The sequence below is a fragment of the Helianthus annuus genome, chromosome 3 (assembly GCF_002127325.2).
Source record: "Helianthus annuus cultivar XRQ/B chromosome 3, HanXRQr2.0-SUNRISE, whole genome shotgun sequence".
NCBI lineage: Eukaryota > Viridiplantae > Streptophyta > Magnoliopsida > Asterales > Asteraceae > Helianthus > Helianthus annuus.
Window position 1 is genome coordinate 82,604,274 of NC_035435.2, and position 24,991 is coordinate 82,629,264.

At 35.1% G+C, this 24,991-nt stretch overlaps 1 protein-coding gene and 1 non-coding gene across 2 annotated transcripts; both read left to right on the forward strand.

The window, feature by feature from the left end:
- Nucleotides 1–444: 444 nt before the first annotated feature.
- On the forward strand, nucleotides 445–7,840 carry LOC110927917 (glutelin type-D 1). Its single transcript, XM_022171241.2, has 3 exons — nucleotides 445–674; nucleotides 6,678–7,387; nucleotides 7,474–7,840. Exons 1-2 carry the CDS (start codon nucleotides 476–478, stop codon nucleotides 7,298–7,300), a joined length of 822 nt encoding a protein of 273 aa, XP_022026933.1. The 5' UTR covers nucleotides 445–475; the 3' UTR covers nucleotides 7,301–7,387; nucleotides 7,474–7,840.
- Nucleotides 7,841–22,917: 15,077 nt separating this feature from the next.
- On the forward strand, nucleotides 22,918–23,024 carry LOC118490989. The gene has a single exon (XR_004890214.1). It is a non-coding gene; the product is annotated as a small nucleolar RNA R71 (small nucleolar RNA).
- The last annotated feature ends 1,967 nt before the right edge of the window (nucleotides 23,025–24,991 follow it).

A 24,991-nucleotide genomic window follows, 5' to 3' on the forward strand; every position in this document is an offset into this window, starting at 1 on the left:
GAAAAGGAAGTGCCTTTTGGCTATTATTTATGTGACGTGTTGGTTCATTGGAAGGCAAGGAACGAGAGAACTTTCAAAAATTTAAGGAGACGGATGGAACTTGTGCGGGAAGAGATCATTTACAGCCTGTTTAGTTGGATTGTGAACAGAACCAAGCATTCCACGCTTTCTTGGGATGATTGGGTCAGAAGTCCCTTGCCTTGTTTTTAGTTTTTCTTCCTGTTGTTTTTTCACTTGTTCTGTATTGTTGCCAGCTTCTAGTTACTTGCTAGTATGCTTGGTTTTTTAAATATTCTTGCTGTGCCTTCCAAAAAAAAAGGTAACAAGTTTAACGAAATCAAAGTAGAAAAATTTAATGTCATGATGAGGTTTGGTACAAGTAATAGTCACGGTAGCTCTATAAATAGCCAACCTGATTAGTCTTCTGAATCATGCAGAAACACACACTCTCTATACATTTCTATTTGGTAATAAGATGGAGACAAAAATGGTTGTGGAGAAGGCGGATAAAACGCTATTTGAGGGTGATAGTGGTGGATTATACGCTTGGTCAAACTCAAAAACACCATTGTTAAGTGACTTAAAAGTGGGTGCTGGAAAACTTCTTCTCCACCCTTTTGGCTTTTTTCTTCCTCACTATGGCGATTCCAACAAAATTTGCTTCGTTCTCGAAGGTACTTTTACTTCAAGGCATACATGAATAAGGTTATTATGATTTGTAAAGCTAGCTGCAACATACCTGGATTTTGCTAGGATAACAACAACCATACCTAGTATAATTCCACCCATAGTCAGGCTATTGGTAGGGTATGGGCATAGTTAGATGTAGGCAAATCTCACCTCTACCCCAAAAGATAAAGAGGCTGCTTCTAGTGAAAATCTAGCTCTAAAGCATAATAGAGACAAATCTCACCTCTACCCCAAAAGATATACATAACTGCCCAACTACCGCACATCAAAGAAAACATAATAGAGACAAATAACATACAATGTGGATACGTAAAACAATGATAACAAGCCAAGGCCACATAACGAACCTACAGAGCTAAGCTCCTAAGCCAAGATCCTAAGACAAAGTACCACCATCCTTCTAATAATCCTTAACCTTAATAATAAATCATAAACCCTCGTTAATAATCATATATATATATATATATATATATATATATATATATATATATATATATAGGGTAAGGTTATTGTAAAAAAGACCAAAAGTGTGAGAAAGGTAAGAAAGGATCTCAGCCATTAGATCTAAATTAATTGAAAAGGGTAAACAAGTAATTTTATCATTAATTCAATTAATTAAAAACTTCCCATAACCGCCACCTTAATTATAGGAAGTATATAACACCATTCAGTAAGTATATAACACCATTCAGCAAGTATATAACACCATTCAGCATTCAGAAAGTATATAACACCATTAAGTAAGTATATAACACCATTCAACAAGTACATAACACCATTCAGTAAGTATATAACACCATTCAGCAAGTATATAACACCATTCAGCAAGTATATAAACCACTCAAGAAGTATATAACACCATTCAGCAAGTATATAACACCATTCATTGACTAAACATCTGATCGAAACATATTTTTTTTCTCTATATAAGTATAGCAATATGGTACTCATATTAAAGATAAAAAAACGCTCGTTATTATGGTGTAATTTTTTTTTTAAAAAAAAAGTTACGAATAAAAAGTTATTGACATTTAAAAAAGACGGGGGAAAGTTACATGTGCATTACCTAATTTCTAGTGGGTTTAAAAGACTATATTGCCCCTAGATATTTCAAATCAGTCCAAATTAATGAAAATATTTTGCATTTTGGTCCCTATTGATCTCAACCATTAGATCAAAAGATCTAATGGCTGAGATTCTTTCTTACCCTTCTCACACTTTAGGCCTTTTTTACAGGATCCTCAACCTATATATATATATATATATATATATATATATATATATATATATATATATATATATATATATAGGGGAACGATGTATAGAAAACCCACTTTAATTTAGAAAACCCGGGAAACTCAAAGCTTCCGATGTTTTTTTTTCTTGAAAAAATTTACACATGTTATATACATGTTTTTAAGGGTTTCTGGCAAAAAAAATCAAAAAAGCGCCGAGTAGATATTTAAAAAAAAAATAAACAAGTTTTGGTGTAACACATGTTACATTCATCTGACATATTTGTAACATGTGTTACACCAAAACTTATTTATTTTTTTAAAAAATATCTACTCGGCGCTTTTTTGATTTTTTTTGCCCAAAACCCTTAAAAACATGTATATAACATGTGTAAATTTTTTCAAGAAAAAAAAACATCGGGAGGTTTAAGTTTCCCGGGTTTTCTAAATTAAAATGGGTTTTCTATAGATACTTACATTATATATATATATGGAGAGGATCATGAGAAAACTACATATAAATGAGAAAACTAGAAAACTAACTAAAAAAACCTAAAAAACATACCAATTTTTTTTAGAATTTTTTATAAAAAAATCGCTAGTTTTTATATATAAAAAAATGTTCAAAATTTTTTTTTTGTACTGCACATGTGCATTATATGTGTACTACACATGTGCACTACATCCGTAATAGTGTACATGTGCAGTAAAACAAATTTTTTTTAAATATTTTTTTCCATGCATAAAAACTAGCGATTTTTTTATAAAAATTAAAAAAAATTGGTTTGTTTTTTTAGGTTTTTGTAGTTAGTTTTTTGGTTTCTCATTTAAACTAGTTTTCTCATGATCCATCCCCTAATATATATATATATATATATATATATATATATATATATATATATATATATATATATATATATATATATATATATATATAGAGAGAGAGAGAGAGAGAGAGAGAGAGAATTAGGATAACGTACAAGAGCCCTTATCCTACATTACGTACGTGATCATCTCAACCGTCAGATCTTCATCTCACATTTAAATCGCATGTTGGTTTTTTTAACAATTTCGCATGTTGGTTATTTAAAATGCGATTTCTTCAAAATTACCACATGCGAAATTGTTTCAAAAAACCAACATGCGATTTCATCAAAATTATCATATGCGAAATTGTTATAAAAAAACCAACATGCGATTTTATCCATGCTATTTTATAACATGCGTTTATGAATTTTTTTACAAATGTGTTTATAATACACGCATCTACGTTTATCAAAAAAAATTTTGGTCTAACTCGCCCCGTACGGTGTAGTTCTCATGGTTCTTACAACTGGAGGTGGTTTTCATTTTAGCGGTCCCCTATATATATGTGTGTATATATATATATATATATATATATATATATATATATAGGGTAAGTTTCATGCGGGAACCACCTTTATTGCGAGAACCAATGTGAACACAACCAAAAATAACTAAAAAAACCTAACCCACACCCCCCAGCTAAATGCTAAAAACTAAACACTCCTAAAAAACCTAAAAAAATCCTAACCCCCCCCCCACCCGCACACCCCAAAAACCTTAACCCCCTCCCCCCCCCCCCCCCCCCCCCCCCCAACCCCAAGCTAAAATGCTAAAAACTAAACCTCCAAAAAACCTAAAAAAATCAAAAAAATACACAATTTTTTTTTTAATATTTTTTACATTAAAATCGCTACTTTTAGTAGCCAATTTTTTTAAAAAAATATATATATTTTAAAAAAAAAATTTGGCTACTAAAAGGAGCGATTTTTTTTGATAAAAATTATTAATCTTTTTATGTTTTTTAGCTATTTTTAGGTATTTTTGGTTGTGTTCACATTGGTTCTCGCAATAAAGGGTGGTTCCTAACGGATCCTTATCCTATATATATATATATATATATATATAGGATGGTTCAAATTAAAACCACTTTTATTGCGAAAACTGGAAAATTAACTAAAAAAGCCTAAAAGACACACCAATTTTTTTTTCAATTTTTTTTATAAAAACTCGCAGGTTTTTTTGTGTAAAAATTATTTGTTTTCAAAAAAAAAAATTTTTTTTTTGTATTACACATGTGTAGTATTACACATGTGGACTACAATTTTTTTTTTTGAATTTTTTTATATACTAAAAGTGGCGAAAATTGGTATGCAAAAAATAAAAAAATAAAAAAAAAATTTGGTATGTTTTTTGGCTTTTTTTAGTTAGTTTTCGAGTTTTCGCGTTAAATAGTGGTTTTCATTTAAACCTTCCCCTATATATATATATATATATATATATATATATATATATATATATATAGTGTGAGGTTTATTGGGGAACACTAAAAAAGTGGGGAACAGTGGGGAACCGACTCAAACGAACTCCGATTGGACTCATTCCAGTGGCGTTGGAACCGGCTCGTCGAACCCTAACTAGGATCTCTTAACCCTAAACCGTAAATCATAACCCCTAAACCCTAAATATATTAGGGTTTGGCTTTTAGGGTTTAGCTTTTGGGTTTAGATTTAGGGTTTAGGGTTTAGCTTTAGGGAATAGAGTTCAGCTTTAGGGTTTAGCTTTAGGCTAGCCTTTAGGGTTTAGCTTTTAGGGTTTATAGTTTATATTTTACGGTTTAGCTTAGGTTTTAGCCTTATTTTTTAGCTTTAGGGTTTAGAGTTTAGGAGTTAGGATTTAGGGCTAAGAGATCTTAGTTAGGGTTCGACGAGCCGGTTCCAAAGCCGCTGGAATGAGTCCAATCGGAGTTCGTTTGAGTCGGTTCTCCGCTTTGTTCCCAACTTTTTTAGTGTTCCCCAATGAGCATTCCCCTATATATATATATATATATATATATATATATATATATATATTATATGGCAGAGAGTTCCTGAGAAAACTCCTTTTATTACGTAAACTCCTAAAAAACATTAAAACACACCAATTTTTTTAAACATTTTTAGTTGTTATCTAGCATTTTTAAAATAAAAAAAAAAACTATTTCTTTAGCAAAAAAAATAAAATTTGTATTACACATGTGTAACACTACGAAAAATCTAAATCCACCGCGCCCACTCCCAAGAAACCTAATACCCACACCCTCAAAAAACGTTACCCCCCCCCCACCCCACCCCGTGTTGCAGGGCGATGGCCTAATAATTCTCAACCAATTAAAAAAAACTACTATAATTTTGCTAGGGAAAAAAAAAAACAAAAACGATGATAAGATCGTAATTTTGGGCTCAGGGCAAAACTCTAATTTTGTAGGACTAATGAGCTAGTGTTAGGCAACTCCTTAACACGAAAAAAAATTAAATCGAGTAAACCAATTAAAACAAAAAAACCTTTATAGTTTTGGTAAAAAAAACTAAAATGATGGGAAAAACGTTATTTTTTACTGAGGACCAAATCATAACTTTAATTCGGGGATAAACTGTTAACTAAATGGACCAACGGGGGAGTGCCAGGAAGTTGCCGGCACGACTGTAAGTTTACACTGGGGGCAAACTTGTAATGTCACTAGGAAAACAAACAAAAACGATAGAGAAAATGTAAATTTAAGTTGAGTGTAAAATCGTAACTTGGCTGTGAGAAAAAAAACTAATGGCAAAACTATAAATTTATACGGGGCAAAATCGTAATTTTGAACCGAGAGAAAAATTGGAATTTTTAGCTGGGAACGAAAGTGTAAATTTATTTTTAAGTGGGGGTAAAAACATAACTTTGAACTGATGGGAAAATCGTGTTTTTAAGGGAAAAAAACTAATGGCAAAACTGTAAATTGAAATGGGGCAAAATCGTAATTTTTAACTGAGGGCAAAATTGAAATATTTAGCTGGGAGCATAAGCGTAAATTTATTTTTAAGCGAGGGCGAAAACAGAATTTTTAACTGATGACAAAATCGTAATTTTAAAGAGGGATAAAATCGTAAATTTGTTAGACCAATAGTATAGTGTCAACCAGCTGCCTGGCACTATTATCCCTGCCGCCCAATTAGCACAATGAAAGCCCACAACTATTACCGTGTTGGCGGCCGACACTTAGTTTTGTTGTTGGGGAAATTTGTGTCAACTTCGATTCCCGAACAACCCTCCTCATCAGGCTTCTTAATTCCCATTCCTCCTTTTTGTTTTTTCCCAATTTAATTTTCCTTTTTTTCTATTGTTTTGTTGTTTTGTTTTTGCAATTATTTTCCCATTCAACGTTATGTTTTCATTTTAGGTTAAAACTAAAAACTTCTATTATTTACATGTTTTTGTTTTGTTTATTATTAGTTTAATAAAACAATATTTGCAATGTTTTTTTTCCTTTTATTATACAAAAACTAATAAATCTAATACGTTTTGAGCATGTTATGACTATATTTTTTGTGTATCGAAACAAAGTTTCCACTCGGTGCAACACGAAGGTTTGATCCACTAGTTTGTATACAATTTTAAATTTTTTATGTATATTTTGAAAAAGTTATATTTTATCTACCCATTTTTTCATTTATTCTTATGTTTTCTAGTATATAAATATGTACTAATTCAAATATATTTATATTTCTATATAAAACTGAATAATTGACTTTATATTATACGGGCCCCTTTTTTCTACTCGCACAGGGCCAAAATTTTTTTGAAGATTTTCGGAGACGGCCCTGCGTGTATATTTGCTTCTACTACAACTAGTCGTCACTAACAGTCCACATTTCTTGTTGGCAATAGTAGTATATACATTATGAGTCATTCAAAATGGTTGTATAGGTACCGTTACTGTTGGGTTGGTGACGCCCAATAGTCCAGAAGAAAAGGTTTTGTTGATAAAAAAAGGGGATGCAGTTCCAGTTTCAATGGGAGTGGTTTCATGGTGGTTTAACGGTGGCGACAGCGATGCAGTCATTTTATTATTGGGTGACAGCAGCAAATCCCTAGTCCCTGGCCAATTCACATACTACTTTGGGGTCGGACCTCTGGGACTTCTTGCTGGATTTCAATCCGATTATGTTGGTAAAACCTTTGGTCTGGACCAAAAGGAATCAGAAAATATTGTAAACAGCCAACAAGGTGACGTGCTTGTTCAACTTGATCAAGGAATCAAATTTCCAGCACCAAGTAATCACACCAAGGGTAAGTTATATGCCAACGTTGAAGATCCATCAGGTGCGGCGGTTGTTGTAAAAGGTGGGGGGTATATCAATTACTTGACTGAAAAGAAGTTGCCAATGCTTAGTGAGATTGGTCTAAGTGCAAAGTTTTTGAAGCTGGAGGGCAATGCTATGTCAGCACTAGATTATGTAGCTGATGGATCAGTGGCGATATGTTATATCGCTAAAGGAAGTGGTCGGGTTAAGGTTGTGGGTAGTGAAGGAAAGCCTGCATTAAGGTGATTTGTTCATTGTTCCTCCGTTCTTTGCTACTTCGGGTATTGCAGATGATTGTGGAGCAGAACTTTTCGCTGTGGTAACTTCTTCAAAGTGAGTCATATATATAAAACAAATGGAATATTCGACTAATAAATTGAGTTTTATTTGTCTAATTTGTTATTTTACCTATTTGACAGACCTGTTTTAGGACAACTAGCTGGACATACATCACTATGGAACGCATTGTCTCCGGTGGTTTTACAGGCGGCTTTAAATGTTACTCCAGAAACCGAACAAATTTTCAAGTCGAAGAATTCGGAAAGCATCATAATTGTCCCTCCAAGTACATAAGTTTTCAGGGGCGCGAACAACTGCTAAATAAAACCTTCCTTGTAGTTGTGTTTTTTTTATGTTGTGAATGTTCAATAAGTTGGGAAGGTGGTGCTTTCGTAACTTCAATGTTTACATAACTTGTTTGTAAACATTTCAAATAAAACCTACTACATGTCATATAACTTCTAGTTTGTTTTTGTCTCATGATAAAATGAGTTCGGTTGGCAATAATATATTTCTTGTTTTAGTTTAGGCTAATTAAATAAATATGAATCAAAACCATTTAATTAAATAAATACTATTTTTTATAAAGTTGATCAGTTTTTTTTTCCAAAACTTCCCACATTAACAACCTTACATCATGGTTTTTGCGCTCACTGTTATACCGACTTGATACTAATAATGCCCTCGAGTTGTGAATGTTAATGAATACCAAAGGAAAAACAATTCCAATAACGAGAATCAAACGATTATTACTGAATCAAAACGATTGCGGAATTAGAGAAACAGAAACAAAACTGAAAGAAGATTACAATTTAAATCTAAAACCCCTAATCAGCTGATTAACAACCCCTGGAGTTTAGGGACTTATATAATTCTATCTTAACTTCACAACTATTGCGGAATGACCAACAAGCCCTGTACTATAACCAACATCATATATTGACAATTCCAAAACGTGTTGAGTTTATTAATTTTGGCTTTATATTCAATAATATCCACCATACAGTGATAATTGAGTTCAACCCAACACCAATGATCATACACATAATTCAAAGTTTGGTCCAGGAAGAGATTTGGTCAACATATCCGCTGGTTAACTTGTCCTATCTCTAGGGATGAAATTAAAAGGGTGGTTGACTAAGTCGACAAGGTAGTGCTTTGCTTTCATAACTTCTATGATACTAATATGTAATTTATTTTGTCAAAATTTATGGACCCCAAAATAATAGTATTCTTGAAATGAGTTAATTAGTTAGTTCGTCTAGGAACATGTATAGTAGTAACTCGTCTCATGTATAGTATTCTTGAATGAGGTGTAATAGGTTTATGTGTAAATATGTGTCTACGTTTGTATAGGACTAAGCGTAGTGAAATAAATAAAAATACAAACTAAGCGTAGTGAAATAAATAAAAAGCGAAAAAAGTTAATGTTAGGCAGTGGGGCAATAATTAAACTGCAATACTACACAATAATTAGATGTAGTGGTTTAACTACATATATAATTACTTTTTTATTCTTTTTTATAAAAAAGTGGATGATTGGATTATGATTCATTGGAAAATAATAATACCCCACACCAGATTGGCTTCACACTTGTTATTCTAGTGGCATCACCTACCTTTGGTGTCCATTATTGGCTAGTTGTAATGGTGTTTGGCGCCTGGTTGATGTTACGTGGAGGCTTTAATGCATCCACCACGCACTGTCTAACAAGGTAACATAAAGGTTTCACCCTAAAGTCTGAACCATACAGGGAAACCATCTACAAAACGTAAAAGAACATGTAAATATTTTAACAAAATCCAAGCAGAAAAATTTAATGTCACAATGATGTTTGGTATAAGTAATAGTCACTATAATTATCTAAATAGACAAACACACTCTCTCTACATTTGTTTTAGGTAGTAAGAGATGGAGACAAAAATGGTTCAAGAGAAGGCGGATCAAACGATATTTGAGGGTGATTGTCACACCCCGATATTGCCACGTATTAGCGGTGGGCCCGGTGAGGAGCATCGTGACGTAGTTGATATCATCATAGTCAAACAACACAAATTTAAATGCACAGCGGAAGCAAAAAGATAGATTTATTTCAACCGAATAAAATTGTAATATTAAGTATCACAAACAGTTGAAACTGCACTTAGCCTTTTTGGAAAATACGTCAGTTTACACTGGTAAATACAACTTAACTGACTCATTTTGAAAAGAGTTTGAAAATTGATTTGAATGCACTTCGGCAAAAATATCTTTTATAACTTGGGACAATTATTTGTATATAATCTTGTATACAGTTTTACTTATTTGTCGTTCATCAGGGCCGGTTTGTAGGGCCGGTCTAGATTAACTGACACGCCACAGGTATAATACCCATAAGGCTGATTCCTCTAAGTGGACTACCAGTTTTTACATAAGCAGCGGTCAGGTGTACGCCTACACCCCGTTCTTAGGTCGTGGCCATTTCTTTGAATGATGCCAAGGATATCCGGGACATGCTCATTTAACCCCCAAAGGCCATTCACCAAATAATACATATTAAACGGGTCATGTAAATACATTAATCACAATCCGATTTAAATGACTACACACACCCGACCAAGTGGTACTTTTATAGTACCGTATCCCAAGCCCGTATAGGGAAAATAAGTTAAGAGTATTTACCTGAGCAAAGTATAAATCAAATACAGCAAGTGCACGTAGCTTTTACTGGGCTCCTAATCTGGAACGAAGGTTTTTAATAACCTATTAGAATCCTAACGGGTCTTTAATTAAGCTTAGACTTAGACCGGTTAGTTTTCAAAAGGAAGACACTGTTCAAACGCATGATAAAGCGAAGACCGGTTTAGAATGTGGTTTTGACCCGACAAGCTTGTATGCTTGTTTAATAAGGGTAACTTAAACACATTATGAATTTTGAGGTACAAACGGTATGGTTTGACCCGTTTTGGCTAATATATGCAAACTAGTTACATACGCCAATCCGAACGCAAAAAGTGCGTAACGGGTAACCAAATGAGTCATATACAAGTTTCCTAAGTTAATATGCCTTAAATATGTTGTGACATCAGTAAGATATCTTCTATTATGCCCAAAACAAATTTTAAACTCAAACTATGCCTCGTAGGGGCATTTTGGTCATTTTAAAGATGATAAAAGAGTTTAAATATCAACTGAGTTACAGGTCTGATATAAGTAGTAAAAATACTTAATTTAATAAGTTATAACAGTAGGGTATTATATATATGTGAAATTTATCAATTATAACCAAACTATGCACCGTAGGGCCATTTTGGTAATTTCACATAAGCCAAAAAGGTCAAAACTGGAAATCTGAGTTTGAAACTTTTGCTTCTGTTAAAATGTAAAAATTTATTGAAATTATCAGTAAGCATCAAACCTTATATGTTTAAAATAGTTTTAATACATACTATGCGTTAAAAACGCTTAAAAGGCGATTTGGAGCCATTTCCGGGTTTTTAAAGGAAAGCTGATACTTTTATTATTCCAAAAGGCTCAAAATACTTTTTTTTATCATATTAGATCAGTAAAAAAAAGGTTTGGGGTCAAAAGGATTTGTAAAACTTATTTTATAGCCCAAAAGGGCAAAACCGGCAATTACCGAAACACGCTTAGAATTCTAAGTTATGCTCAACCTAAAAATAAATAAAAATCTTCAAAAATCCCAAAATATTATATTACATCAGTGGGTAATAAGTTTGGTATGAAAAATTGGGTTTAGATAGGCTATATGCTAATTATGCGGTTTAATTACTAAAAAGCTTTTTAATTACGCTAATGAGCATAACTCCTAATCTAGACCTCAAACTGATGTCAAATTTTAGGGACAAGTTTATAAATCAGTAGTGAAGGTTTCTATTCTTTCACTTTTTCAAAAATCACATTTTAAGGTGAGAAGGGCATAATAGTCAACATTTAAGCATTTAAGGGAATCATGCATAAGAATCGGATAACTAATGAACCAAGTTGTATAATCTCAGAGGGTTATAATTATAGGTAACTTGGTCCTAATAAAGCTCTTAGGCATTCCTAAATCATGCTCAAACGGGTCAGAACTGAAAGTCAAAGCAAAAGTCAAACTATGTGACTTTCGGTCCCGAACCGAGCCTAAACTGAAAATTGTCGGGTTGAACATGTTTAGACATGTTCTTACATTAATTATCAAGTTATATTAATGATAAAACAAATTGCATAGCTTCTACATTGCTAATTATGCATTAATTTGAAAATAAGCTTCCTGTTGACTTTTTATAATCAAGTTTGACCCGACAATTGACCTACTTAGAGTGGGAATCAGAGAATACCCTTTTAAGGGCTTATTGCCCACATAATTACCAACTCATAGGTACATTCAAATTGAAATTAGACTGGACAAATTAAGATTAATGACAAAGTCAAATCTTAATTACGACGGTTTGACTTATTGGTTTAAAAACTAATTAAAAGAACTAAACAAGGATTAGAACTCTTACTTGCTATCTTTTCTACACTTCTTAATCTTCTCCCAAGTCAGCTACTTCCAGAATTGAGTGTTTGAAATGTTGCAAGTGAATGAGCAAATGAACAACTCAACTCATGGCCTTTACATAGGTGTTTTGATGCAAGTAGATCATGCCAAGCAAGTCTATAGATGTTATGGGATCATTCCAAGTGTCCCTAGGTCCTTTAAAACCATCAAACAAGCTCCAAGTATCAAAAACCAAGCTTCTAAGTCGGTTAAACCGGCTGTACAGGCAGCTGGCATGTTTTTTCTGCATCTGGGCACCTTAGGCGGCCCGCGTAAGAGTCCATAGGGACCTTACGCGCCCCGTGTGAAGGTCCAGTCCGATCAACAAGTTTCCCATATTTGCAATTTTGGTCCCTGGTCCTTCCAAACTTGATTTTAACTTGTTTTCTTGCACTTCTAACCCCCAAACTTGACTTTTAAGGACCCCAAGTTATAAACCAATTTTGTTAAGTCCCTGGTTATTCATACGATCACCGAAAAGTCTTAAATTTCAACGTTGATGCTTTTAACCCCTTGTATACGAATATTGTCATAACTTTCTCATACTTTATCGAAATCTTGTGAAATTTTTATCACACATTCTCGTGAGCATATTTAATCATTACAAAGCTTCGGGTTTGCTAAAAGGTCACTCAGAGGTATACTTTAAACATTTTGACACATTTAACCCCTGTAGTTTGTAATTTCTCACTTTCTTCCACAATTAGCTTCGTATGATCCATGACAATTCGTTTAAGGGTATAAACATCATGTAGGGTTATTGAAAGATATATTTATTCACTGTTGACACATTGAATCCTTTTAAGCACATAGATTCCTTGTTTGTCAACTTTAGTCCCTCAAAATCAATCCTTTACACGTTTTAAGTCCATAACACGTGTTGATATATTATTGGACATGAATTTTCGAGGTGTTACAGTGATAGTGGGGAATTATACGCTTGGTCAAATTCAAAAACACCACTGCTAAGTGACTTAAAAGTGGGTGCTAGAAAACTTATTCTCCACCCTCTTGGCTTTGGTCTTCCTCACTATGCCGATTCCAACAAAGTACTTTTTTTTCATGGCACACATGAACAAGGTTATTGTGATTTATGAATATACCTGGATTTCGGTAGGATATATCAAGCAAAATTGCAGAATATAATAATATACTCAAAAGAAACCTAACTGTACTAACTTAATTGAACCACCACTATATTAGGGTCGGCTCAATAGTTTTTTACGAGCAGATTATAATATCAAGATTCTTTTTGTTTAAAAACACATTAAATATACTAGGAGTTCCTAAACCTTATATTCATGTATTGATAATCTGCTTTTTTTCAAAATACTGGTCAAGATCAGCCCTTCTATTATGGTATAAGTTGAATCTAATATCTGAATTAGTATGAATGGATAACACCAAAATTCATCACTTCTATTAAACTAGATTCGATACAATTATGGACTACTTGCTTTTCTCGCATAGAAGATTCTAGTAATCTCATCTCCAATTGCGGCTAAGGTAAACCTATAACAACTCTCATTAGAATTAATACTTAGTATGATAATTAGTCAATGAGAAAATCTTAACTGAGACACCCAAGTAATTCTGCATAAACCCTAAAATTCTCGGAACAATCGGAATCAGGATCAGGGCCCCTAAAACTCAAGGGGGGTAAACCCTAGTGAACAATTATCTACAATAATTGCTGTCAAATTCGAAATGTAAAAATCTGTCAACTCAGCAAGCCTAGTCTCGAACCGAGCTAGCCTATAAATAGACTGCTTCCCTTACGAACCGTAAGGGATAAGGCTTACGGTCCGTAAGCATGTCCCAAAAATTAGTATAAATAGCCGACATTGGGACTTGAATTCTCTCTTTGAAACGACGTAAATTCGCTTTACGTAGAACGAGTTATAGCAGAAACAGTACAATCAACACACACGATTCACGAAGTGCTGACGCAATCAGGGTATTAACTCAATCGCTATTACGATTCAACGTCCAATCGATTGTAACTATCCAACGATTGTTTAAGTGCCGCTCAAATTGAGTTTATACTTTGTTATTCATAGTGATTTCGACTTGAATGTTTAAGTGCTGTTCGAATTCGGACTATACTCTGTCATTCGTTGTGAATCCGTTGAATTGTTAAGTATTGCACTTTGTTAATCGTTGTGAGGGTTTAATCTCGTGAATTGACGTAACTGTTGTATTAGTTACTAACCCCGTTTGTGTGTTGTGAATTAAATTAGGTTAATCAAAGGCTAATCAGTAGGCTTATACTCTGCTCGTAAAATCCGCAATGTGAGTCATTCTCTTTTTATCAACTGTTTTACAAAACTCCAAACTATTTTCCAAAGTTATAATTACAGGGATTAAGTCTTTGTAATCACCAAATTACAGCCGGTATGTGGGGTTTTGTATACATTACTTGTTTCCCGTCACACTTGGACAAACGGGTGGCCAAGGGGTGATCTGACCACAGTCACAGACACCAATGGACAAATGGACTAGCCAATGGATGGTTGAGTGACAAATACTGTGGGTAGTTGGATTGATATCAGAAACATTGTGATCGCTCTTAATACTGTGAATTATAACAAATGAGTCGTTTTAGTAAAACTGAATGATTCACTCAGTATTTCCCCGCTGACAAAACCTTTTTCAAACATGTTTCAGGTGATCTATTGTGAGCTAAGAAAAGTGCCGTGAAGCACTACCAGCTTAGAAAAGTGGCTCAATGTAAATAAATAAAGAAACATGTTTTGAGAATAAAGATTTCCCTGTGAAATCACCTTATTGTAAATTAAAGGGTTTTATCCCTAAATTATGTAAACGAGCAGTTTGAAATATTGAAAGATCCTGTTTTAAAAAGACTTCCACTGTCGCCTAAATTAAATACCACGGGATTTCTGTCCCGCGGCTCCTGAAACGGGTCAAACCGGATCAGGGTCGTGACAGAAAAAGGTGGTATCAGAGCCACGGTTTTAAGCTTACTGATTTAAGCTCACTATTTTAAGCTTATTAATGATTTAAGCCTACTGAAAAATATTTAGGAAAATTCTAATTGCCATTCTGTGAATATATGCTTATTAACTGATTAATTGTTAAATTACAGTATGGGAAAACAAAAGATTTCCGCTATCTACCACAAATTAGATAGTACACCTACAGAAAAAGGAACCTCTTCCTCCGAATATCCAGCAAATCTAGAAGAAGGAATTTTTGTCCGTAAGGCAAATTATGAAAATCCTCTTACCCTAGAGAAAAGAAATTCGATTATTAGGAAGGGTCAGGAGAAAAAGAAACCCCAAGTCAAGAAAGTGAGGTTTAATCCAGAAATCCAGGAATTAGGCAATAATCTACCAGGGGAAGACAAATTAGATGAAAAATGGGCAAATCTGTATATGCTAGCTACTGTAGCAGAAAATGCAAATCTTTAAATTACTAACATCCTAAATCTAGTAATAGCACTTCCCACTACCCAGTAAATAAATAAATAAATCCGAGTGTGTTCTCTTTCCTGTTATCCTTTGTATAAATTAGTGTACAATAAAACTTCAATGTTTATTTGTTAAACTTTGTTCCAAAGTTTTAACTTAGCATTTTTGTGCATTTTGCATATATGCTACACAGCATGAGTGAGCTATCTGAAGCATTTCAGAATCTCAACCTCTATCCAGTGCCAATTGAAGTCTCCCACAACTTCACTGGTTACATTGCTGACTTGGAGGAACCCATTGAATTCAAAGCTCCACCTCCAGAGAAAGCAAAACCTAAAAAGAGAAGGCGATATGTAGGATGGAGGAAAGTGCGTAGGAGAAAACCCACAACTAGGAGACTCCCTAAAATAGAAAATCCTGTGAGCAAAGGGAAAGAAATAGAGACCGGTGAGAGTTCCAAACAAGCAGAGATAGAAATAAGGGAGGATAGTAGGCAAAAGGGAATAGAGATCGGGAAGAGCTCTAAACAACCTGAGGAAATCACATTCCAAGACGAAATAGACCGTCTACTGGCAAATTGTGATGTCATAGAACCTGTCAACAATAATCTTTACTCTTACCCTGCCACAGCCCAACTCCCAATAAACTTAGAACCATCTATTCCAGACCCACTAATCCACACACGACCTTTAGGCCAAATGGAAGAATGGTGGACAAATGACTGGCAATTCCAAAATATGATAAACAGTCCTTATACTTTTCTCCCACAATTTGATCCAGAACCTATCCCCAATCCGCCAATGAGCTATGAAAACTTAGCCGAACTTCATCAGTTTGGTGAAGAACTGATAGGTACAGGAAACAGAATCCGGGAAATGGGGGAACAAATCTCCTGGAAGTACGACGAAAGGGAGCGTCGCTACTAAACTGCCAGTTGATCAAAAAATAGTGGGGTTGGAAAGTCTGTTTATATCATAACCATAATAGTAAAATCTAACTCTGTAAAATGGGAAATAAAACATTGTAAGATAAACAGGGTGTATGGAAGCATATATAATCTATAAAACAAAATAGAAGTCGAGACATCGACAATTTTGGTTATAGATATGTGTTGTAAGAATTTATGTGTTTATGTGTGCTTATTTTGTTATCAATAATTAGATACTAATAATTCATATCAATACTAATTAGCAGATGGAAAACGCTAATAATGAACAAGTTAATGAAGTGAATCAATCTGAGCAAAATCAGGAAAATCAATATATGACTAGGCAAGATATCGAGAACATTGTTGCTCAAGGGATAGCCAATGCTATTCCAGAAATTATGGCTGCTGCTCAAAAACCTGCTGAACCACAACAATTAATTCCTAGTAAACGTACTTCGGAAGATAACGATAGCAACAACATAAATGGAGGCGACAATCATGACAATTATGACCCACGACAGGCCCCACTCCCTAAGAAAATGAAAGCTGCAACGCCTGGTTGCACTTACAAAGAATTTCTTGCCTGTAAACCAACAGAATTTGCGGGTAATGAAGGGGCAACTGCAACACTGCGTTGGTTAGAGAAAACCGAAGCAATAATTGCAATAAGTAAATGTGCTGAAGAAGATCAAGTGATGTATGCGTCAAATCTGTTCAAAGAAGGGGCACTAGAATGGTGGAACACAGTGCTACAAGCAAAAGGAAGAAGGGTGGCCTATGCGATGAACTGGGAAGAATTTAAGAGTCATGTAGAAAGAAAATTCTGTCCCGAATACGAAAAAGGAACAAATGGCCAACAAGTTCCTGAGTCATCGTATGATAGGCGTAGACTGTCGAGGATATACTTCGACATTCTTCGAATATGCGAGAGTGGTACCTACCCTGGCTTCACCAGAACCGGTACTCATTTCCCGTTATATTTGGGGATTAATCGGAGAAATCCGTAACATCGTTAAGGCTGCGAGACCACGCACTATTGACGATGCAGTAGAGTTAGCTAATACCTTAACAGATGAACTGGTACGCACAAGAGAAGAAGATCGAAAGAAGGAATTGGCTCAGAAAATTACCCAAGGATTTCGTGTGGGTAATACTAAGAAAAGAGGAACAGGGCAATCCTCATCACCTCCTTTCTGCAGAAATTGCAAGAAGAAACACTATGGAAATTGCAATATGATCTGCAACTTTTGCAAGGCAAGAGGACATCGTGAAGAAGACTGCAGAAGGAAAACAAGAATCTATTATAACTGCAGAGAAACGGGACATTTCCAATCTGAATGTCCTAAGTTAGCCACACCAGCAGACAATAAAGCTAAAACTACCGACGGAACTACCAAGAAAAATGCACGAGCATTTCAACTAACCACTCAAGAAGCCGAACTCATTCCAGATGTAATAACGGGTACGTTCTTAGTGCATAACGTGTATGCAAAAGTATTATTTGACTCTGGTGTAAACCAAAGTTTTATTAATACTTCATTTTGCCAAGCTCTTAAGTTACCATTAACCACCCTTAGGCAGATCTTTACTGTCGAGACGGCAGATGGAAGTTCTGTTAACATAGAGAAGGTTTTGCGAAACGGAAGGATAGAACTTTTAGGCCATAAGTTTTCTGCAAACCTGTTACCTATGAAATTAGCTGGATTCGATGTAGTGTTAGGAATGGATTGGTTAATAGCCAACCATGCTCGAATCCTTTGTGATAAGAATTCCGTAGAAATTTGTACCCCCACAGGGGAAGTAATTTTAATTACAGGAAATAGACCTCGAAAGCCACTGAAATTCATTTCAGTAATGAAATTGGCTGGTTATTCAAGGAAACAAAAAATGGTATATATGATTTCTGTAATTATTAACACTAAAAGTAAGGGACTCCAGGACATCCCTATAGTTTCAGAATACCCCGACGTCTTTCCAGAAGAATTACCTGGGGTACCACCCGATAGGGAAGTAGAATTTAGAATTCATCTAATTCCGGGTACTACACCAATAGCCAAGGCACCATATCGATTAGCACCTACCGAAATGCTAGAGTTGAAAAAGCAGTTAGATGAATTACTAAGCAAAGGATTTATACAACCGAGTTCATCCCCTTGGGGAGCACCAGTGTTGTTTGTGAAAAAGAAAGACGGATCAATGAGAATGTGTATCGATTATAGGGAGCTGAATAAGGTTACAATTAAGAATCGATACCCATTACCTAGGATTGACGATCTTTTTGATCAACTTTAAGGCGCTAGGTATTTCTCGAAAATAGACTTAAGATCTGGATATCACCAGCTGAAAGTACAAGAGGAAGACATACCTAAAACTGCTTTCAGAACTAGGTATGGACATTATGAGTTTACAGTCATGCCCTTTGGACTAACAAATGCCCCAGCAGCATTTATGGACATGATGAATCGGATCTGTAAACCATATTTGGATAAATTTGTGATCGTTTTCATTGACGATATACTTTTTTATTCTAAAAGTCAAGAAGAACATTGTAAGCATCTACATGCACTCTTAAAATTGTTAAGAAAGGAAAAGCTTTATGCCAAATTCTCGAAGTGTGAATTCTGGCTGCAGGAAGTACAATTTTTAGGGCACATGGTGAATCACGAAGGAATTTACGTAGATCCTGCAAAAATAGAAGCAATCACCAATTGGAAGGTTCCACAAACAGCTATGGAAGTTAGAAGTTTTCTAGGCTTAGCTGGATACTATAGACGATTTATTAAAAATTTCTCTAAGATAGCTGTACCTTTGACTAAGCTAACCTGTAAGGCAGTTAAGTTTGAATGGGGACCTAGACAAGAAGAAGCTTTTAAGATTTTAAAGCACCGGTTGACGAATGCTCCAATTTTAGCTTTACCCGAAGGAACAGAAGATTTTGAAGTATATTGTGATGCTTCAAAATTAGGATTCGGATGTGTATTAATGCAACGCAAGAGGGTAATTGCGTATGCCTCTAGGCAGTTGAAGAAGCACGAAGAAAATTATACGACTCATGACCTAGAGTTAGGAGCCATAATTTTTGCCCTTAAAATCTGGAGACATTATCTGTATGGAAGTAAGTTTACTATTTATACAGATCATAAAAGTTTAAGGTACATATTTGGGCAAAAAGAGTTAAATATGAGGCAAAGAAGATGGATGGAAATCTTAAGCGATTACGACTGTGATATTCAATATCACGAAGGAAAGGCGAACGTAGTCGCAGATGCCTTAAGTCGTAAGTATCATGAAAAGCAAAAGCGAATCCGTGCTCTTAGATTAAATCTACAATTAGATTTAATGGAACAATTGAAGAAAATTCAGGAAACGGCAATCAAGGACGATTCCGAAGGAATGAAAGGTTACCTAAAGGAACTAGAACAAGGAAAGGATGGAATTTGGAGATTCCACAAGAAACGAATCTGGGTACCTAAACAGGGAGTATTAAGAAATAAGATTCTAGAAGAAGCTCATAAATCTAGATATACCGTACATCCAGGAAACAATAAGATGTACCAAGATTTAAGAAATAATTTCTGGTGGATAGGAATGAAAAAGGACATAGCTGAATACGTAACTAAGTGTCTTACTTGTTCACAAGTTAAGGCAGAACACAAGAAACCTTCAGGACTACTACAATAGTTAGAAATGCCTGTATGGAAATGGGAACTTATAACAATGGATTTTGTTACTAAGTTACTCAAAACCAGAAAAGGTAATGATGCAATTTGGGTAATTGTGGATCGATTAACCAAATCAGCTTATTTTCTACCAATGAAGGAAACCTTTAGCATGGAAAAGCTAGCCAAGTTGTACGTAGATGAAGTAGTATCTTTACATGGAGTCCCACTCTCCATTGTATCAGATAGGTATAGTCGTTTCACTTCCCATTTCTGGACAAGTTTCCAAGAAGCAATGGGAACCCGACTAAATTTAAGTACTGCGTATCATCCTCAAACCGACGGACAAAGTGAAAGGACGATCCAAACCTTGGAAGACATGCTCCGAGCATGTGTAATTGACTTTGGTGGTAATTGGGATAACCATTAACCCTTAATTGAATTCTCCTATAATAATAGTTATCATTCAAGCATCGAAGCTGCTCCATTCGAAGCACTGTATGGACGCAAGTGCAGAACCCCAGTTTGTTGGGCAGAAATAGGAGAAAGTCAATTATCAGGTCCAAAAATCGTACAAGAAACCACTGATAAGATAACACAAATCAAGGAAAGACTGAAGACGGCTAGAGATCGCCAGAAAAGCTACGCAGACAATCGCCGCAAGCCACTAGAGTTTCAGGTAGGAGACAAAGTACTCTTGAAAGTTTCTCCTTGGAAAGGAGTAGTACGATTTGGTAAGAAAGGAAAACTGAGTCCAAGATATGTTGGACCATTTCCAGTGATCCAACGAATAGGACCAGTAGCTTATCGTTTACAACTACCAGAAGAATTAGCTGGAGTACATGATGTGTTTCATGTATCCGATCTCAAGAAATGTTTATCCGACGAATCCCTGGTAGTACCTCTTCCAGATATAGAGGTAAATGAAAAGCTGAAATTTGTAGAGAAACCCCTACAAATTGAAGACCGAAAAGTCAAGTTTCTCAAACACAAGCGACTAGTACTAGTAAAAGTCAAATGGGATTCAAGGAGAGGACCAGAATACACTTGGGAGCTGGAATCAGAGATGAAGCGAAAATACCCTCATCTATTTTAGTAAATCTCAAGGACGAGATTTTCTTAAGGTGAAGAGGATATAACAACTCTCATTAAAATTAATACGTAGTATGATAATTAGTCAATGAGAAAATCTTAATTGAGACACCCAAGTGATTCTGCATAAACCCTAAAATTCTCGAAACAATTGGAATCAGGATCAGGGCCCCTAAAACTCAAGGGGGGTAAACCATAGTGAACAATTATCTACAATAATTGCTGTCAAATTCGAAATGTAAAAATCTGTCAACTCAGCAAGGCTAGTCCCGAACCGAGCTAGCCTATAAATAGACTGCTTCCCTTACGGACCGTAAGGGATAAGGCTTACGGTCCGTAAGCATGTCCCAAAAATTAGTATAAATAGCCGACATTGGACTTGAATTCTGTCTTTGAAACGACGTAAATTCGCTTTACGTAGAACGAGTTATAGCAGAAACAGTACAATCAACACACACGATTCACGAAGTGCTGCCGCAATCAGGGTATTAACTCAATCGCTATTACGATTCAACGTCCAATCGATTGTAACTATCCAACGATTGTTTAAGTGCCGCTCAAATTGAGTTTATACTTTGTTATTCATAGTGATTTCGACTTGAATGTTTGAGTGCTGTTCGAATTCGGACTATACTCTGTCATTCGTTGTGAATCCGTTGAATTGTTAAGTATTGCACTTTGTTAATCGTTGTAAGGGTTTAGTCTCGTGAATTGACGTAACTGCTGTATTAGTTACTAACCCCGTTTGTGTGTTGTGAATTAAATTAGGTTAATCAAAGGCTAATCAGTAGGCTTATACTCTGCTCGTAAAATCCGTAATGTGAGTCATTCTCTTTTTATCAACTGTTTTACAAAACTCCAAACTATTTTCCAAAGTTATAATTACAGGGATTAAGTCTTTGTAATCACCAAATTACAGCCGGTATGTGGGGTTTTGTATACATTACTTGTTTCCAGTCACACTTGGACAAACGGGTGGTCAAGGGGTGATCTGACCATAGTCACAGACACCATTGGACAAATGGGCTAGCCAATGGATGGTTGAGGGACAAATACTGTGGGTAGTTGGATTGATATCAGAAACATTGTGATCGCTCTTAATACTATGAATTATAACAAATGAGTCGTTTTAGTAAAACTGAATGATTCACTCAGTATTTCCCCGCTGACAAAACCTTTTTCAAACATGTTTCAGGTGATCTGTTGTGAGCTAAGAAAAGTGCCGTGAAGCACTACCAGCTTAGAAAAGTGGCTCAATGTAAATAAATAAAGAAACATGTTTTGAGAATAAAGATTTCCCTGTGAAATCACCTTATTGTAAATTAAAGGGTTTTATCCCTAAATTATGTAAACGAGCAGTTTGAAATATTGAAAGATCCTGTTTTAAAAAGACTTCCGCTGTCGCCTAAATTAAATACCACGGGATTTCTGTCCCGCGGCTCCTGAAACGGGTCAAACCGGGTCAGGGCCGTGACAAAACCCTAGCCCTAATCTCTGTCTCGTCTATGGCACTGACCTCGTTATTTAGTTTATATTGTTTCAAAGTTTGATTTTGGATATGTTGAGTTATAAATCCGAAGTTGTGCATATGATCTAGGGTTTTGTGGTCATTTGGTTTATCCTTCTATACTCAATTGGCGGAAAGGGCTTAGTGTATATTATTGCTGATGTCTGAGCTTTATGATATGTCGTCTTTTGTATTCAGTTGTTACTGTTGTTGTCAAGCTTATCTTTAATGTTTGTTAGTAAATCTAAGTTGTGGTCACGTATAACTGTTGATGTTCAAGCGTGGTATTTGACCAGTTTTTAGTTGTTGATCACTTGCTTATTATTAGATCATTATATGGTGGGATTGCAAATAAGTTTACATTTTGAACTATTAGCAGTGAAACCCTAGATTATGAGAATAGACCTTCATAGAAAGTTTTGACAGACTAACCATGACTCCACTCTATGATTTGGACATTTGCGTATGATCTCTTTATACCGGTCCCATGCTTTAATGACTTATTCCCCATGTTGTTGAAGAAAAGTGAGGATTGTGTTTCTGGGCTTGTTGATTTTAGTTGCTAAAAAATGTTTCTTTAAGAACTTATCAACTAACATGTCCTAGGTGGTTATGGAACTACCTTCTTGGGTGAGAAGACAACTTCAGGCTTTCTCAACAAGTGAAAATGGAAACAGGCATAGTTTAATCGCATCTGGCGAAAGACCATTGATTTTCAATGTCACAACATTGCAAAAACATGTTAACGTGCGCGTTTGGATCCTCATCTTCTAGTCCAGAGATTTGACAGCTTGTATAAATAAAAGTTATAACTTGAAGTGAGATTGCGAATATCTTTGAATGAGTAGCAGGAAAAATGATACTAGATTGAACAGTGTTGGAAGGTCGAATATGATGTGAAATCAAAAGTTCAACATCTGATTCCGCCATGATAGCTAATGCTTCGAGTTCCCCCACTTCTTGGTGTTTTGGCTCTTTCTGAATCTGTGCTGGCGCTACCTTATCCTTCTTCTTCTTCTTTGGCTTCTTGGGAAACGATCTTTCGGGTGCAGAAAGCGGCTCTATTACTCTACCAGATCCTATTATAGGCATAAACAAGTATTTTCCTATGTAAACTAAGAAAGTAAATAACAAACACAACAAATAAATGACTACAATACTAAAGCAAAGTCTTTCTTAATAGTACCGTGACCTTGGCAAAGGCGCCAACTTGACGTGCTTAGATAATAATAAATAAATTGACACAGAACACAGGCAAGTTTTAAGGATAAACACACTAATACTAACTACACACAATCTAGGTAAGCATACCTATCAGTATACAATATAGCCTAGGTAAGTACCCCAAGTATCCATACGTGGACACTAAAATGTAATAATACTGAACCTATTACTTTGTATGCAATTTATCAACTACAGAAAATCAATACTTAAGATCTAACAATTTAAATAACTAAGAATTACTACCAAGAGTTGAGAATGTATAACCATTTTTGACTTGAATCAACGACAATTACTTAGATTGATGATAGACGATTATGCTAAACCACTCCAAGACCTAACTTACCTATGTCGTGTGCTAAAATAGATAGATAGAGCCAATTACGGTTAATCTTATCAAACTAGGGTTATGGCTATAGACACACCTTTAGACCTAATTAAAAAGACTAGTGATAGTATGAATTCTTATGATTTAACCTTTCTAGCCTAGTGCTCAAGGCGGTTAGCGAACCGAGAGAACTAAAACTACCAAGGCGAGGCATTTAGAAAACCTAATTAGTTTCTACATCCTTAGTAATATGTTACCGATTAAAGTGTCAAGCCCTAGGCTAATCGACGTTAATATACCATAGAGATAGTAAATATTGAATCAAACATGCGTAACCTAATAGAAAGACCAATTTCACCACACAACTAACATCATAACCAATTTCAACGTACACACATATGCATCATAAGAATCTGACCATACTACACTACTAAAATCATACAAGCAGGAAATCAGTCATCAGTCATAAACAAAACATCGTATCATCACATCTGGACAATTATATCTAAGTTTAGCCAAACATGATAAAAAAATCAACATTAAAATCAAATTTATCATAATTACAGAAAGTTCAAAAACTAGAAAACTGTAAAGAATAACCCGTGGAATAAGTCTACTGCTCCCCCGTGCCTTTAATCTTCAGTCTTGTCCTCTTTTCTCTTTCAGTATTGTTTCTTCTCTTCTTCACAGCCTTTTTTTAGCAAGTTCTTTGAATTCCAGCCTAAGTAGTTAATGCGGTAAAATATCGGAATATCGGTCAAGGACCGATATTTGAGATTTCGGTTATCGCGGTAGGATATCGGTAATTTAATATCATACTAAATTTATATATATAGCAATTTAACACTAACAATTGTAACAAGTAAGAACTGATTAACACTTAAAACACTAACAGCCAACAATTAAGACTTAAAACACTAATAGTAGCAATAAGAAGAAAAATGAACGGTAGAAATAAGAAGAATG